The sequence below is a fragment of the Eurypyga helias genome, unplaced genomic scaffold, assembly GCF_000690775.1.
Source record: "Eurypyga helias isolate BGI_N326 unplaced genomic scaffold, ASM69077v1 scaffold33726, whole genome shotgun sequence".
NCBI lineage: Eukaryota > Metazoa > Chordata > Aves > Eurypygiformes > Eurypygidae > Eurypyga > Eurypyga helias.
Window position 1 is genome coordinate 18,550 of NW_010256635.1, and position 19,102 is coordinate 37,651.

General features: G+C 40.4%; 1 protein-coding gene across 1 annotated transcript in view; it reads left to right on the plus strand.

Moving 5' to 3' along the window:
- The window catches only part of LOC104511217 (suppressor of tumorigenicity 7 protein homolog), a 56,902-nt gene that overhangs the window by 14,405 nt on the left and 23,395 nt on the right, over positions 1-19,102 (plus strand). Inside the window, exons 6-8 of the mRNA XM_010153734.1 lie at positions 4,961-5,075; positions 16,066-16,138; positions 17,689-17,791. Of these exons, the coding sequence (XP_010152036.1) occupies positions 4,961-5,075; positions 16,066-16,138; positions 17,689-17,791 (291 nt within the window). The remainder of the gene's footprint in view (positions 1-4,960; positions 5,076-16,065; positions 16,139-17,688; positions 17,792-19,102) is intronic.

Here is a 19,102-nt window from a genome sequence, read left to right on the forward strand (position 1 = left end):
TAAATGACAGAATCCTAGTTTTGGTGTAATTAAGCAGAACTTTAATTCAGGTAGGTCCAGTGTATTTCAGATAATTTTTCAACTCCTGAGAGCTGTAAGAGTGTCTGTTTACAGCTCATTAATCCCACTCACAGTGAGACAGCCGAACCTGTGAAAAAGAATACAAACAAAACTGGAATGAGTTGCACTTTTAGGACCAGGACTTGGCATGATTTTTAAGCACCTGACATTGTTAACAGAGCCTTAGTCTGCTGGCAGTGTTTCTTCCCTTCTGTCCTTGCCGAGTGAGCTGGCCAGGAGAAAAACTTTGTACCTTATTAGGCATCAGAGAGTCAGAAAGACATGTATGTTGCAAATGCCTCCAGCCTGGGCAGTTGGACCTGGAAGGTGGCAGCCTCAGTCATTCCTCTTCTAGGAGATAGATTTTACCATTTCAGATACCCACTGCAGGAACAGATAAACAAGGAATTAAGGATGTAACAGTTTCGCTGTTTGCATTGAATTTCTCTAGTTTGTTTGTTGTTGTTTCTTGATTTGAAGCTGAATTCAGTTTTCATATTTATGAATGCATTCAGCTGAATACATTGATCTAAAAATGTGTTTGTTTTTTGTTGAGAAGATACGAGTATAAGCAGCAAGGAGTGGTTGCATGTACTGCCCGTAACATGTGTGACCATACAGCCATAATGCAAATGGAGAATAAATATGTCAACACCAGGTTATATATAAGATCATTCATTCATCCACCTCTGTATTCCCGTGAGTCCCATGGTCTAGTCGTAGGCATAAACTGTAGCTTTAAGCTATTTTCTACACAAATAATGTATCACTGCTAATTGATGCATGATGTTAATATCATCACAGGGAGAATAACGGATGCAGCAGTTAAAGCTACATTCCTTGAGAATGTTTCAAAAATTAGGTCGAAATGTGAAAATGCTGATGACTGAAATATTCTCGGGGAAGGGAGTCCTCTTCATTAAACTGCTCTTTGGGAGATAAAACTTGTTCCTCATCCAGTAAATCAGATGTGAATTTCCTTGTACCGTCAAGAATTTTTTGCGATCATCACATTTTCATATCCATCACAAAATCATTGAACCTACACCCTGCAATATGGATTGGGGTGAGTCTCGAAATACAGCCCTCCCAGGACTAGTGATATCAGTTGTGTCAGACGTATTTCCAGATTTTTTCTGCAAACTTATACTCCCAAAATTTATTTATCTAAAAAGCTAAAAATTATTAATTACCTGCAAAAGCTACCATTTCTGTATATTTGCAGAATGAATCTTTCAACAAAAAGCAATTCTACTTTCTACACATGGATCTATTTCCCCCAAACATGCAAAGCAAGTAGGACAGAACATGGAATAAGCCAGCCCCAGGCCAGAATTTCATCACTAGAAAGTATTTTGACCAGTACAAGTTCAAAGCGAAATCCTTGTGAACACAGATTTGGTATGAGATGTTCAGTAGCTGTTTGAACATTGTTATATTGCAAAGGGATACATTCATAGCAGTGCGGTGTCTGTTTTCATAAGGTATGAAAATCAGCTTGGCTCAGTGGAGCACAGCTTTCATAGCAGCTGAGGAACCAACTAACTGGAATTTTACAATGAAACCTTTAGCATTAACTAGTGTTTATGTGAAGAGCTGCAGTGGCTTTGGTGAGAAATCTAGAGGGCTGAATTTGATGACTCTCTCTTGAGATCTGGAGGTGTGGAGGAAGGTAACAGCCTTCGTCTTAAGTGCAGTGCTTGCCACTGAAATGAAAGCATCCGTCAGGTTACAGTAAGGATGTGAAGAGAATTACAATTGATAACCCAAACAGTTTGGCAAACGTTAGTCTGTAACTTCACAGAGAATAAATCTTTGGGTGCAAAGGGAGGTCTGTGTCTTTTAAACCAGAGTCCAGATTAGAGCTCAGTGCCGTAAGGGTCTGGGGAACTCAAGGGTGCGTTCATCTCGTGTTCAGGGATAATGTGCCCATCTTTACATCTCGGTGTGGCATGTGAGCCGGCCTCCCTCTCCATCTGCAACGGAGGGGAGGGAAGGGGAGCAGGCTCATGGTCTGCTCCCCACTGCTTCTCAGCATGACGCAGTGTTTGGCCTGCTCCGCCCATCCAGCAGGCCTATACTGCAACCTTTGTGGTGGGGTTTTTTTCTTCCCCAGTGTTTGCTTTCACTGTGAGGCCTAAAGGATGAGCTGTCATAATATTCTTCCATCTAAGTGGCTTTATTTTCTGGGAAGTTTTTCAAAACCCAATTTTTTTTTGTGACTGAAAATTACTTGCAGTGAAAACGACATCCTGAGATGACAGCGAAATGAGTTCATGTCCTCTCTTCTTTTTCTTTTCTTTTCTTTTCTTTTCTTTTCTTTTCTCTTCTCTTCTCTTCTCTTCTCTTCTCTTCTCTTCTCTTCTCTTCTCTTCTCTTCTCTTCTCTTCTCTTCTCTTCTCTTCTCTTCTCTTCTCTTTTCTTTTCTTTTCTTTTCTTTTCATAGCAAATATGCTATTGTTTGTGCACAGTCAGTGTTCCAATAGCCGAGTAGCTACTTAGAGGTGTTTTATTCTTACAGCTACAATATTAACTGAGTTCATTATAACTGGGTTGGACTTCTTAACATTCGACCTTTCCCAGATGAAACCTTTATTAACACTTGTCAGTTTGGAGGCCTCACGGTCCAGACAGTGACCTTTATTCTGCTGCTGTCTTAGGCAGGATTTATCACTCTGACAGAACCTAATTAAAATAGGAAAAAGTAATCAGTGAGTGATGTCAGTGAGAAACACAGAATCAGAGTAAGAGCTTTAACTGGCCACACTACATCTATAACTAGCTGCAGCTCTTCCCTTTTCTTCACTGATGGAGGGACTGTTATTCTGCCAGCCATTATTCATTCTCAATGAGCAGGGATAATCTTTCTTAATCCCTTGGAGGGGTTTCTTTGCAATATGTTCATTCTGAACTTTAAATCACTGTTTTCGTAGGGCCAAATTCTGTCATGCTTCTTCCTGCCAAATAGTAGCTTCCTCTGTTAAAAATGCAATAGTGAGTAAGGATAAGAATGAAGAGAAGTAGGCGGTATGCTAGATCCTTAACTGGTGAATCCAACTATGTGAATTTTCACCTGAAGTTATTTCATGTCATGAGCAATGACTTAATTTTTTTATCTGATTGTCAAATCCTTCCACTTACCTAGATGAGCATGAAGGCCTGTGATCTTTTTCTTTTTTAAACTGGAGAAGGAGAAAAGCCTGCAAACTACTCAGTTTTGTTTGTGTTCTTTTTCACAGGTTCAGCTCCTGCTTTTGAAACTAGGAGCTTTATGGCCATTCCCATGCCATTAGCATCAAAAATTCAGTGAGCTCTTTCAGCTTCTGTGTCAGTGATCATAGTTTTCACCAGAAATTTGTATAATCAGTTAAACAAAACACTGCCATCCTTGCCTTTGCTATTTTAATAATCCTCAAACTGCAGCAAAGTCAGTAATATCCAGATAGCCTAGTTTAGATAGACTTAACCCATAAGGTCAGAATAGTTCTTACATTAGCTCATGCCAGACCACTAACACAAGGAAGATATTGTCTGCACTTTTCATCTCTGTTTACCTGTTAAGGTCTCTTCCTTAACAGAGTGAAGAAGCTCTAGTGCATTACCTGCTTCTCACTTACTGAATTTCTTGTTGAATCTCTGCCACTTCCCACCCACCCAAAACCTGACTTATTTTACTTCATGTTGCCTATTTGTGCGATTAACATTTGCTGGTTCTCATCAGTTTCTCTATTTATATCTTCAAAGGTAGGTTTATTAAGTGACAGAGTTTTCAGGCCCAGCTTACTATTTTCAAACTGAGCAAGGCTGACCTTGAATCATTTTCTTTACCTGACTCATTATAGTATTTCTGTTCTTATAAACCGTCTCAGAGAGATTGCAAATGATGGTGTTCCCTGCAAGTTCCTGAAGAACAATAGTAATATCAGCTATCCTAATTCTAAACTGTGTGGGACCTTTTTGTGCTGAATGTACATCATGTAGGCAGTTAAGTTATAACAACCATAAAGAGGACACAAGGAAGCAAGGATTCACTTCAGTTCTTTAGAGAATTACTCTGGCAGTAAATAATACTGTTTCATCAATTCTGCAGTGAAAAGCATGGATGTTTCTAATATGTGAAGCTTTGAAAATGTGATGGAATACAATGTCAGCTTCAGTCATTTGAATCTGTGCAGACACTGAAACTGAGGATGTCTTAAGAACAAATCCCTAGTGTCTCTCAAAGGGTTAGTTCATGAAGGCACTTACATGAAGAAGGATTAGATTATTTTAACTACACATTTAATTCAGTTTGTCATACAAGATGGATTCTTTAGCTGTAGGGCTAGGTTTGTATAAACTTCACCTTTCCTATTGTTGCTGCCTTTTCTTTCTTTTTTTTTTTCCAATTGGCTACAATTGCAGTTGTGTTCTGAAGTATCCGCAATTACAAATCCTAGTATCACGTACTTGATAATGTAGTTGCATATATGTAAGCTTCTGTCAGTTGATGTTACTCAGATTTTTTTCAATGTGTTTTCTACTAATATACAAAAGAGATGCTGGTTTACATACAACTGATGTACAGGAGATGCACTGTTGAAGATTCTTTTCCAGTGCAATTAAGATAACGGTTCTTCGCTTTGAAGAAGCCTGTTGATTGAAGGAAAGTTACGTATTGAGGCAGCTGTGTTCTAGGATTTGACTGGTTACATCCTATGTAAAGCATGTCTTGTTCAGAACCCTGACCCAGTGTCCATTAAAAGCTCAGAAATTTCTGAGGTAATAGTGAACTTGGTGAAAGAGCAAAGAACAAGGGGAACTTGAGGGATTTTAATTTGGTGTTGGTTATTTCAATGCATTTTGAACAAGAAACCCTTTTCTGTGTTAATCTAACCCTTTCACTTGTTATTGATTTTAGCTGATGAAAGAGTTTCCGCTGCTCAGCATGTTCAACATCCATGAAAACCTGCTGGAGGCTTTGTTGGAACTGCAAGCGTATGCAGATGTCCAGGCAGTCTTAGCAAAGTATGATGGTAAGTTCATATATATTTATATTTTCTCTATCTGGTACACACAGAAGCAATGTTTCTAAGTTAAGCTCTTAAAATTTAGGAAACACTGTAATTAAGGGGATTGGCATGAGCTTCATAGATCCACTTACTGAGTCCTTAATCCAAAGATTAAACATGGTGCATTTTTTCTGCCAACCTATGCTTAATTCATTGTACAGGGTAATGGGACTCACTTACTAACAGCTCTTCAGTGCTTTCTTTGCTTTCTATTGATGTTTAAAGAATGGCTGTTTAGGTGCTGCAGACGTTTTATTGCATGCTATTCAAACCTTGTCTGAAGAAAGGATTATCAGTACCCTTGTGGATTTTTCTGTGGGTATTGACTTAGTAGCATACAAGTGCTTTACAAACATTAATTGATTTAACTTCACAGCAGTCCAGGGAGTAGCACACTTCATGTCTTATGGGGAAAACTTGGAAAGCTCAGAAGACTAGGTGAACTTTTTGCATTAATTTTCTCAGTAAGCATTGGTTTATGCAGCATTGCATCACTTCATACGTTCAAATCACAGCTCCTGCTGACTTCAGCTCCAGCCCTTTGAACTCGAATTCGAGACAGCAGTGTCAAGCACAGAAAGGACATAGTAAGAAGCACCAACTGTCATACTTTGTTTAGTTTAAGTTAATAGGGGTTTCCTTGTATTGTGTGGAAAGTTTGTGACAGAAACAGGATACAATTAGTTCTTTTGATCAGCGTTCATCAACCTGCACAGTGCCACCCTTCATCCTCTTCCTTCAGTCCCTGGCTTACTCCCTATCCGCATTCCAAGTTCTGCAACAAGTGAATTAGGAATCCTACAGCCATCAGTTTCCTGTTGTGTTACTCCATAGTCCTCATTCATCCTCAGAAAAGTCTCATTCTGTGCGCTGGGGTATGGCAAGGGAATTTGTGAAAGGGGTATTATGTAATCGTGTAACTAAAAATCATGACGCATGTGAATCAAATAGCTGAACTAAGTGAAACAGGTAGCTTAATTTTAATGTTTCTTAACTCTTTCTCTACATTGATCTCATAGCCTTTAAAATGTTCTTAAGTACAAGCTCTTGCAGCCTTTCTGGTGTTCTTTGATCAGAGATTTTAAGGCTTGTATGTTTCAAAATTCTGAAAAGGTAGATGGACATCATTTGAGGTACTGTTTATAAATGGCAACCAATATGGGCTCTGGAGCATATATCCACAGTGCTTTGGCGACTCTTTGATTCTTGGAAGGACTTAGCATTCTTAGGCCAAGTGCTGAGTCCTGCACTTGGGCCACAACAGCCCAGGCAGGGCTACAGGCTGGGTATGAGTGGCTGAAAAGCTGCCTGGTGGAAAAGGACCTGGGGCTGTTGGTTGACAGCCGGATGAATATGAGCCACCTACATGCCCAGGTGGCGAAGAAGGCCAGTGGCAACCTGGCCTGCATGAGGAACAGCGTGGCCAGCAGCCTTCCATTGGAAGCCACACCTGGAATCCTGTGTTCAGTTTTGGGCCCCTCACTACAAGAAAGACATTGAGGTGCTGGAGTGTGTCCAGTTTCAGCTTTCTATTGCTCCCAGTTCCTAACAGAGGCTCCTTGTTCAGCCAGTATGGCACATTCCCAATTCCATTCCTCTGCCTCTCCTAACTACCTATCCCAATCTTCTCCTCAGGGCAGTGATGGTCATGATATATCTCCCCATACATTTTCCAACTCCTCTTTTACCAGACATCTTTTCCAGCTTCCCTTTTCTTTGAGGCTTCTACATCCTTTTCATTTGACATTCTTTGCTGCATTGCCTGGATGCCAAAAAGTGAAGCAGTAAGAGCCCACACAGACAGAGGCTTCTAGCCATCAGCCCCAATACTTGGCCCCATATCGTCACATGGAACAGTTGCAGGGGGATGATGCATAAGTTTATTGGAGTACTAGGACGTGTACTTGGTGAGCAAAGAATCTTTGGAGGGTGTAACCGAAAAAATTGCAGAAGCTTCCACTGAATACGTGCTAACTGCTTTCTTTTAATGTCTTATAACTCAAGAAATTAAGGTAAATTTTAATGAAGCTAGCAATAGACCATTGGCTTGATATTAATACGATCTCCGGATGGGTTTCAGACCCCTGCAGTATACTGGGGCAGAGCTGAAGTTATTTAATGAAAGATAAATAAGCAGCTGATTACAGGCAACGTTAGTGATAGTTCACTGCTACCAGTCCAGCCTGGAATGTTTTCAACTCTTTCTGGAGTCAAATCATTCTAAGCAGAGACCAGAATGTCACCCAGACCCATGAGTACTGCTGTCCTGTAGTAGTAATGACTCTGGGACAGATCTTGGTTGTACTTAGTCTGGTTGAAGAAATCTGTAGTTCAAATGGTAACATCAGTCTCTTTCTTGTAGCTCTTAGTATTTCAGTAAATCCTGTGACGCAGGTGTAGATCCCCATGGACTTTATTTTGGCATGTTAAGAAGGAAGTAAATACCCATTTTTATGCCCCAGGCACCACAGGATGTTCACACCTTCTAGTCTTTAATGTAGTTATAACAGCACTGGGAGACAGCAGAACTGTGACAGGACAGGGAATTAAGCCATGTCCTCCCAGATCTCAGACTGAACTCCTGTGGCAGGTCTACTTTTGTGTACTAAAGCACTGATCCCTAGTTTTAAACAATACCATGGTGGCACTTCGTGTCATGGAAGTTGATAAAACTTGAAAGTGTGTTTTGTTTTCTCTAAAGCATCTCTTAGAGTCAAAACTGAGGTCATAAACGTAACAAATGAGGGTTTTCAAAATAAAACTCTTCCTACTTTGTTTGAACCCATGCAGTTTCAACTCCTGCCTCGCCATATATAAACAAAGGTGTGTGTATACACTAGGTATGCAGAAGGACCCTGCAAACACAGGCTTAACCGGTATAACCCTTACAGTTCATGAGTCTCAGAAGGCACATCTCAGGGAGTCTCAGCTCATTTTCGAACTCATCAGCTTCATGTGTTGTGAGATTTATTGGAATATAAAACAATGAACTCACTTATACTTTCCTATCTGCAGTTTCTGTTGGTCCCACTCCACTGCCTGTTGTTGACTAAGACCAAACCTGATTTATTGTATTTTGATAACATATGAACAAATTATTTCCTTGAGCAGTCTGCCCCCACCCTGGGCTAAAAAGTTGGATAGCATTATACAAAACCTCAGCCTCTGCAAGCAGATACACTGCTTTACCAAAAGCCATGTGTTAAATTGTGTTTATATTATGTACCTGGCAACAGAGCTGATGTCCACGCTCATTATTCATGGAAAAAGGGCCTCATTAGTGGGAAGGCATGCACTGTTGCTGAGCTACATCATTACGGTTTCAGAGTTCAGTGCTTGTCAATAGAGTGCAGATGACCTAAATACTGTTGTATTCTGAAAGGATTTTTGGCTCTGATTTAACACATATCCATGTTATTTACAGCAGAAATAGTTATGGCTGCTAAAGAGACTGTTCTTGATGGAATAAGCTCCTGGTATTCATAGCAGATAAAGTTTCTCTGCTCCTCATTTCTCTCTTTTTAAACAGATTGTTTTCCAGTAGAGTAGGTCTGCTTGTTGTGATGCTTAGAGCAAATGATTGATTAACTTCCCTGGGCAGCCAGTTGCTTTGACTGTTGTTATCTGGTAACCTGGGCACTGTGTGAAAACTCAGACCTTTCTGGCAATTGAAAGTCAGATTTAAAAAGCATAGATGTCTATGTCTTTAGTCACAGTGATGCAGTGGTTCCTCCCTAAACCTGTTCGTGCTTTCCTTTTTTTTTTAAATGAGTGTTTTCCAGTGAGACTATAAGCCTTCTGGTTTGCAGGAAGAACACCTTATAGAGAGATTCCTCTTTCACTTACCCCCTGGCAAAGAAGGAGAAAGACCATGTCACCATGTAGACATAGTCCCAAATTCAGAGTTCACTTGCAAAGATAAATAAGAGCAAAGAATACATAGTAAAGAAGGTGGGTTTTAAATACAAAAGATCTTGTTCTGCTCTAGCCTGTAGCACATTTTTATTGGGCACCGTATTACTTTAAAGAATCCAACTTTAAGTTAGTGTCAAATCAAAATGCAAGCCTATGCTGGTTTTGGATATGATAGAGTTAATTTTCTTCATACTAGCCAGCATAGCCAGCATGCTTTGGATTTGTGCTGAGAAGAATAGAAGTAACATAGAAGTTTTACTTGTTGCCAAGCAATGCTTACATTAAGCCAGGGACTTTCTCAGTTTCTCATACTGTCCTGGTTTTGCCAGCTTCTTCTCTACAAGCAGTTGGAAGGAGACAGGACAGCTGACCCAAACCGACCAAAGGGGCATTTCATGCCATAAGGTGTTCTGCTCAGTATATAAGCTGGAGAGAGTTGGTCAGGGAGCAGGGAAACACTGGGTGTTGGTCAGCGAGTGGTGAGAGGTTGTATCACTTGGTTTTTGTTCCCCCCAACCCTGGGTTTTGTGTCTCTCTCTTTGTTGTTGTTCTCCTTTTCATTACATAGTAGTAGTATTTTTATTACGTATTGTTGTCATTAGTAGTAGTGGTAGTATCATTATTTTATTTCAATTATTAAACTGTTGTTATCTCAACCCATGAGTTTTCTTACCTTTTTTCCTCTGGTTTTCTCCCCCATCCCACTGGGGGAGGAGGAAAGGTGAGCAAGCAGCACTGTGGTTCTTAGTTGTTTACTGGGGTTAAACCATGACAAGGTCTTTGAAAAAATGCTTTAGAAACAGTCATCTTTGTCTTGGAATACTTTCAACTTAGTGAAATCCAAACATTTAATGTAGAGAAATTAGTTCTCTAAAATATATCCTGTTCAGGGCTACTCTCCAGTCCCACTCTGTCCAATTTCTTGTTGTCCTTACAGACTTAGGAAATGGGTAAATTCTACCTACATTGAACCTGAAGGCATTCCTTTGGTAGAGTGTTGCGGGCTGATGAACCAATTGCATGGAAACTTGAGTTACATTAGCTATGGTCTTCGGGTTTTTGTGTATATGCATGCATTTGAGATCGCAGCTCCACTCCCTAAGTTTCATTACTTGCCATGATTATTTTGGGGATTTTGGAGAAGATGTTCAACTTGGTGGACCTAACTGGGTAGGTGTTCTAAGTGCAAGAAAGGGTTTTCTTCTGAGTTGAAGATGTAGCAAGTGGCAGTATGGAAGCAACCATTACCTCATGCACACTGTTTTATAATCCTTTTGTTTCTTTGAAAGAGAGACCTTAGGAAAAAGTTCCTTTTAGTTTAGGTCATACCAAAGTCTAGTTTACCTTCTCCAAGAAATGCAAATCAAGTAAGACCTCGCATTTGTGTGAAAGCAGGATCAAGAGAATAATTTGAGGGTTTTCCCATTACATCTTCCTCAGCTTTTGCTTCTAAGAACTAGTTTCTTCCCTCCATGTCAAAATCACTTGTCACTTCAGCTAGGTCTCTGCATCAGTTCTGTTCCTACTATCTGGTCTTTGTTTTTTCCATATGAGTCTGTGGGGTTTTTTTGTTTCTCCTGCTTGTGCAAAAGCACAAAATGTCTAAACTAATTGTACTGCTCTTGCCTATCTACTCTCATATAGGAAAAATGATACCTTCCCCTCTAAATGCATTTAGGATTGAACTTGGTCAAATCAAAGGGGCTGACACCTGCCTGGTCACTGAGATATTCATCACTGAGAGTTGCATATGAAGTGTTTACAACAGGCAGTGAGCCTCAAAATCTTTCCATAACTGAACAATTTTATGTTTTAGTTGTGGTCATAGCAAAATAAACATTTTTTTTTTTTTTTTTCCTGTTTGTGCTGAAATGTTTTACACATCCTATCAGGGGACCAAGATCCAGGCCTTAACGTATTAAGTGGCTGTGTGTTTGTGTTTGGTTGGGGTGTTTCCCACCACTGAGAAGGAATGTGAAAGGTACAGGGAATCGGAACTGCCTTGTTTTGCAAGCACAAAGTGAGCGTTAGATCATTATGTTCACAGTTTTGCTCCCTCAAGCGTGTTTTCTACCACATTTTGTGGAAAAATGCAGTGACTTTCCCGTGGGAGATAATATAGCAGAATATTAGATCTTCTTGACAAAGTGTTTTTCCCCTGATGTTCAGTTCATACTTTCCTTTATTGAATTCCATCCTATTACTCTTGCTTTTAACCATTTGTATCAGCTTAATTAATTTTCTTCCTTAATGTTTGTGTCTTTGTAGATGACTGCATCTGTCTTCTGTCAGCACAGATCCAGCCTGCACATATTTATTTGCTAGAGCACTTCCCATCTCCCCCATAAGCAATTTTTCCTACCACCTGTGCAAGAGCTGACAATCCAGCCTGTGGTTGCAGGGAACTGGGGGAGTTCTGTGCTGACAGGGCAAGTGTTGGCCTATCGCTTCAACACTGGAGTTTACAGACAGGCCAAGGGAGAGAAAATCAGATCTGGGGTTCACGCCCAAGCCATAGCACAATACATGCCCTATATTCCACCATTTCTTGGTTTATGAGGTAAACCAAGCATGACTTCCTCCAGTTTGTTGATATACTCTGTTACATATTTGGAAATATGTGAATGATTCCAGCAGCTTAATGTTGCCTCTCTCCAGTGCCATATGAAGAAGACCTAGCAGTTTGACTGGATGGATCTTACTGTGCGAATTATGGCTCCAGATCTACAGCTTACTTCAGCGAATATTTAAGTTTTATTAATATTAAGTCTGTTCACCTCTCTGAAGTTAAGCCCGTAAAAATCTGCATTGTTGACTTGGGGATAATGTACACTTTAGGGTCAAAATAAGGAATAATTTCTGATTAGTGACTTAGATTTTGCATTTATTAATGACTAAAGTAACAAGCAGCATGCTTGTCTTCACATTTAGGGCCTTCTGGTGACTTGGATAGGGAGTGTTTCACCACCCCATATCCAGCTTCATAATTTCTTGGGTTAGTTGCTATTTTATAAGAACAGTAGTTCTCATGACCTATTTAGATGATATATGGAATATGCTGGATATCTTGAATCAGAGAAGTAGGGATATTATGGTTGCCAGTCTCTATCCACAGCATCTTTCCATTAGTTCACTCTCACGAGCAGCTGCTTAGGAAGCAAATGACCAGTAAGAATTCACTTTCCCAACCCTCCCCATAGTTGACTGGGGCTAATCATTGAAAGAAAACACTCAAACATAAAGTTCAGACTCTTTTGTATTCTGTTTAAAGAGAACAGCAGTAAGGAAGAAGGAGAGCCTTTTTTAGATTGACAGAGCAGGTCTTATTAGGCAAAAATGTCCTAATGGGTTTGACAACAGAATAGCAGTCACATCTTTCAGCACATTGTGGGAGCTCCACAAGTAATCACAGGAGGGTGGGAAACAGTATATGGGAAGATATTTTGCCAGATGGCTCACAGAGCTGGACACAGTCATTTATGAAAAACTTTGCTTTGGTTTCTGACAGAGGACGTATCTCCTAGGGCTAATTTAGACTTGATTTCCTTGCTAAATTTGAGTTGTAACCAGGCATAATTTTTTATGCTTTTCTCTAAAATATGAGGGTCCAGTTTTGGAGATGAAGCCTAAATTACACGAGGATTTTGAAGTATTGTGGTGATCAGACTAGAGTATAGCAGAACCAAATACTTACGGTCTAATATGGAGCAAACAAAAAGCAAAACATTTTGGAGGGAAGCGGGCATGGACCTACTGAGGGCTGTCTCCACAGCAACATAAACATGAGCATCTGTATGTGTTTCTTCCATTGCCAAGGGACTGTGGGTATTATCCTCAAATGATTGCTGCTTGCTCATTAGGAACATAGTACTGGAAGAGGCCTCCTGGGTGAGTCAGGTTCCCCCACTGTTCATTCACTGCGTGATACTACCCCTTCCGTGAGCCGAGCAAGTCCATCCTAGAATTAGCTATTTTGTTTGCCTCACTATTCTACCTGGAAATCTGCCTCAGAAAATTCACTTCTCAGAAACCTTCTTTTAATCTCCAGCCTAAATTTAATTCTGAACTGTTTGCTGTTGTGCCAACATTGTCCTTTACCTAATAAGCAGCCCTTCTCCTTTCCTGGTCTTCCTTGTGGGTGTGCGTACGGAACAGTTCTGTCTTCTCTAAGATCTTATTTCATTTGGATTGTTACAAAAACAATCCAGTCTTTCTGTTTACTTCTTTGTTGTTGTTGTTCTTGACCATGGATGATCAGATTTAAACAAAACGTTGCTTGAGAAATCCTCTTTCCTCTTCTGGAATGACTCAGGTGAGGTACCTGACCTCACCACATTTCCCTTCTTCGCAGATGCCTGCAGTTCATTCTGTATCACCCTGCAGTCTATATGCACAGGCATTTCCTGCTCAGGAGCACTTACTTCCTACTAGAAGATACTGTCTTGGGATACGGTGTTTTAAGTATTTTTAACCCTGTATCAAGCTCAGTTCCAACTCTGTATCTTGATCTCTTAGCCAAATATTGTAGTATTCCTCACAACTTGGTCCATGCAACTTCCACTCAGCGTTATCCATTCAGATATCGAAGATCTGATGCAGCAACTAGTCTTCACACATGTCGTTGGAGGGGTTTTGTGTGTGGCGTGGTCTTATTTAACCTCACGGATCACGTATTAACAGCTGAATTGCCATTATCTTGCAGCCATTCTGGCTTTCGCTGGCATACCTGCTTGCTCTGGTGAAGTTGAGCCAGCAGCTTTCATCGGCATAACAACTGTTTTTCCTCTGCTGTGTCAGTTATGTGCTCCTAACGTCCGGATTCCTCCTAGTTTTCAGCTCTTTTAAACAGATTAAAAAGCAGAGTCACGCTCTTGCTGCATTAGTTGAAGAAGTCTCGGCAAACATTCTCTTCTTGGTCCTTTTTTTACACGTGGAGTTTGTCTTTTGCCTGGGAAGATGTGTTTCCTGGGGATTTTAGGTAGACATCTTGTTCTGTGTCGTTCATGCACAGTTTTGTAAAGGTCAGCTCCTGAACCAGCGTTACTAGGTTGGCTGCAGGGGAATGAGGTAATGGTGGCTTGATGGCTCGGAGGAACACTTACCAGTGAGGGGAAAATAAGGTGTTCTGTTGAACAGCTAAAAACCTTACGAATGGCAGCACATTGTTGGGGTTTGGTTGTGGTTTTTTTTTTCTTTTCCATTCCTCTACCTTTCACTCCATTTATGATTCGATGAATAAGGTTTATACTGAAAGACAGAGACTAGCGTGTTCTGAAGAAAGTAATTTCTGTTTACTGGAAATAACTTTTAACTCCTAATGTTAAGGAAAACCTGGTATAAGCAGGGTTATTGAAGGTGTGAGAAATGCTCACAGGCCAATAACTTCGGCTCAGGCAGAAACACGAGAAGCTAGGTTCTCACAAAGGTGCTTAGAAGTATTTTCTCCTCCTGTCACTGAAGATGTGCTCACGTCTGCGTCTGTAGCTTGCTTCCATTAGTGTAGTAATTAACATATCTATCACCCAGACTGCTTTGCATGCTGTTAATTTTAATTACTTTAGTCACTACAATTACATACTCCAGTGAAATTACAGTTGGACTATATTATAGGGGAGCCTCTAACAAGATCTTTACGTCTCACACTTGAAGTGCAAGCACATAAAGAGAGAATAGAGAGGATTTAACAGGTAGCATTTTCAAAGTGCCTCAGTCACTCTTGCAACGTTTTCTGTCTAACGGAACTACGTTCTGCTTGGTTGCTTGGTTGAAGGATGGTAGTTGCTGGGATACAACTTGCTTGTCCTCTCTCACTGCTTTTTGGAACCCTGTCTTGCAAGGCACTGGGGTTCAGTAAATCACAAGTTTCTCTTAACCCTGGAATTACCAAGTTCTGTGGTAATTTTGTCTTTCTAATCAACTTTAACGACAAACTGAGGGATAGGCAGTTTCTCAGAACACTAGTCAGATTAGCTGCTCTTCACTTTCACAGTGGACCTACTCAGTGCCTTGTTTTTACTATGCTGTGTATTTGCAATTTAATATGGAAGCTATAATATTATCTCAGGACCTAGTGCTTCTTATCACTTACTGTTTCATTGGGTTTTATTTACAGTAGTAGGTAAGTTGTGTGCAGAAAGGTTTGCAGAATCCAGCCTTTAGTGGGGGTTGTTCTTTTTTTTTTTTCCATTAAGCTGTGATCTTTAACTTTTTCATGCCGGGGTATTTCCCTCATTATATAATACGTCTCCACTGGGTAGATTACTACTGTGGAAGGCAATTCTTCTCTGTAACAGTGGAGCAAATCTCTAACTCAAGTCTAATAAGCAGCATTTCTCTCTACCTTTTGGATGCTTTGTGCCAGTCTAGTGGCAGAGAAAAGGTATAACTTAAGTTGAACTAATGAGTTAAGTCAGGTTTATGGCTCCCGTGTGTCTCTGGAACAGCATAAAATGGCCAGAGATGTGTCTGGTGAATATTTTGGTCCAAGATTCCTCAAGAGGCAAAACACCTTGTTTTACTGTTGATCTTTAACTGCAATAAATCTAGTGGTAGGTTGCTTGCAAGTCAAATCCATTATTACTTAAGTAGCTGTCTTAACTTGTATAGCTGCCACATATTCATATTAGACAACTGCTTCTGAGTGAAAACAAGAGGAGTGAAGAAGATAGCCCTCAGCTATTACTTAGATCTTTTGTGAACTATGGAAAAATTCATGTATTCCCGCTTACCTATACATTTATGTATGAGGTAATGAATTCTTTCATTATGTCTCTGTCATGTCACTCTCTGAATTAGTTCTTTAATGAACCCAGCTGCTGCTTAAATAGCAATTCCAGTGGTCATTAACACAGGTTTTTAAGCTTGTATATTGGGTGGAAATTTAAAAATCCATGTGACTTGGGAGTACAAGTCCCAAGATCAGGAAGTATTCTGAATTCACTTAAAAATTTTGCACATGCATGAAGTATCACTTCAAAGACTTTTCTTTCTGCAAACTTTTAAATTTTCAGACATTTACTTTTTTCTTTCTTTTCAACAGATATAAGCTTACCAAAATCAGCAACAATATGTTACACAGCTGCATTGCTGAAAGCCAGAGCTGTCTCTGACAAGTAAGTGCATAAGAACCACTGTCCAGCAAAATTCCTGATTTAACTTGAGATTTCTCTTATCTGAGCCCACACCCTAACGATCTGCTGGGTTAGCAGGAGAATTCAGTACTGCAGTAAATTCATAAAATTACTTTATATATAAGAAAAATTTGCAGTGATCGAACATTGCACTTCAAATATTACAGAAGAAGAGAAGAAGAGAAATAGCATAAATTAAATTCTTGTTTCAGTTTTGTGTATACTGTCTGGGTGAGCTTTGGCTTCCTAGATAGTATAATGAAGATGCAAATAAAAGGTGTTGTGTGGCTGAACCTCTTCAACTTTGTGTAAACTTGACCACAAAAAAAGGTAATCAATAAATGTGGATGCAGTGCCAGCAATGTCATTTTACACGTGCTGTCAGAAGACTGCTCTTCTACTTAAATAGCGGCAGGTGGATTTAGAATCACTATGTCAGGGATTCTGAGAGGCAGATGGCATTCATATTTTTAGAGACACGAATATCTGCTCATTTCGGTTATGGTTTTCTCTTGGGTCTCAACCTTCCAAGGTTCTGAGCACATCTACTTGAGGCCTGTGGTCTTGAGAGCACTGGCCAGCTCTGAACGGGTGCTCAGCTCCTGGTGAGATGGAGCTCAAAAATCCCAATTCTGCTCTCAGATGCCTTCACACAAATCCCAGGCAGAGTTGTGTCTGCGCACCTGAGGGTCGAATGCCTCCCTAAAGTTGGAAAGCAAGTGGAGTGGAAAGCCATTTTCTTGACTGACATCCTGACAGTTTTTGCTTTTAAGGTGTATGTACACATCAAGATCTAAGTAATTTTCTTTCATTCTTTTTATCCTGTAGATCGCCAGTACCTACTGCAACATCTTTCCTCCCTACACTGCGACTCCAGCTTGGGAGGGCAGGGCTAAGGTTGTCACAGCTTTCCCTGTGGTGTCTGCCTGCCAAGTACAGCTCTGGAGTTAGCCGTGGGGTGTGAGGTGAGAAAGAGATTGCATGGTCTGGTTTTTCATTCACTGGGGCAGATGATTTGCCCACAGTTTGGGCATGCTACCCTCAATGGTGCTGCGGCCAGTAGACCACCCGCTACTGCTGCTGCATCGTGCTTCCATCCCAACCTCACCCAGGGGCATTGGGTTGGGAGCCTTCCTAAAACCTCCCCAAGGCTGTTTTTAATAGAAACCCTCCAACAATAATTTGGCATTGGTGGGTTGTTTTGGTTTTTTTTTTTTGCTTTTCTTTTTTTCTGCAACCTCAGCTTGAATCTGCCCCTTAGCAAGGTACCTAGAGCAAATTTAGATTAGTGACAGAGAAAGGACTGTTTGAACTGACTTTCTGCCATGATTAGATGCAAACATGCTTTCCACTTCTGCTGGGATTTTCATTGGCCTTGACGTAAGAGATCTCTCAGAGTTTCCACTTGCTATGGAAGTTCGGAGAGCATAGGAAGTTGACTCAGTTTGGTTACATGGGCCCATGTTCTAGATTCCTTTTTTGGCTTTTTCTTACTCGCATTTCTGACCTAATGTGTTTCTTTGCTTTTGTAGATTTTCTCCAGAGGCTGCCTCAAGGCGAGGGCTGAGTACTGCAGAGATGAATGCAGTAGAAGCTATTCACAGAGCAGTAGAATTTAATCCACATGTGCCAAAAGTGAGTATGGAGAAAGCACTGTAGCTTTAACACTGTTGTGTACCTGACTGCTGATTTCTCTGTTAGATTAACAAGTGATGTTGTGGAACGGGGAGCAAACAATGGGAAGGGAAAGTAGCTGATGGTATGCACTGTTTTTTCATTTGATGTTTCACATTCAGTGTCTTCTACTCTGAAACATGCAACTTGAAATTTTAGCTGAAGCGAGTCCTCTGTGTGATCAACACCTACATGGTGGATTGCAGCAGCAGTCACCACCAAATGCTACCCTGCAGGACAGAACATTATATAAAGGCAGATTATTATTTACAAAATAACCATTAGAGATCTTCTAGTTCAAAATGAAATGTTTTATTTGTTTTGATGATTGCATGTTAGAATATGTTTTTGGCACGCTGTACAAAGGAATCTGTGTTTGGGGTTCATGGTGTGCTTCATATAAATTGGATTAGTAATTCCTTATGCAGCACCCTGTCATTAAGTTCTGAGAATGCAAAACTCGGAGATGAAAAATTGCTGAGAACTACGAAGTAGGAAGAGGGATTTATGTTCTAATTCCCTAATCCCCTCTCAAGATTTGTATCTCAGCAGTAAGAATCTTGCCCAGGGGCTACTAAAGGCTAATGTATTTTATTATTTCATCACTTGATACTCAGTCCTGCGGTCTGTAAGTTCATTATAAAAGGAAACTAGAGGGAGATGCTTTTTGGCCCTTGGAGTTCTGCCTCTGAACCTCACCTCCAAAATCTTTGGATGAGCTTTGCCCTTTGAAAGTAAGCAGCCTCCACTGGACAGCAGAAGGCTGGTGTGTGTTAATGTAGGGACCCTATTCGTGAGGTGCAGCTGAACACCAAGTCTGGTCAGGATAAACCCAAAACCTCTCCCTTACATACACATGGATTGCAAGTTCATTCCCATGCACTGCAGGAATTAAATATGTTCTGTGTGAGCTATATCTGTCATGCAGCCACTAAATAGCATGGTTTAGCTATCTGTAAGTTAGGCTGTTTGTTTAATAAAATCATCTAGACTTCCTCTACAGGCAGTGGAAAGAAGGAACTATCTTAGACATCTCTAGACAGACTTTCCCTCCGAGGTGCCTGTTTCTACATTGACTATGAAAGGAGCAACTATTTTCCAGTAAAAGCCTGATTTTTAGACAAGAAGATTTAGGTGAGATGAGTCCCTTTGTATTATTAGCTGATCTTCTGGTTTTATGCCAAGCTGTAAAATCAAAATACTAAATGGAGTGTGGTTCCAGGACTGCTTCCGTGGAACTCTTTGTTTACCTTCTTCCATCCCAATGGTTCT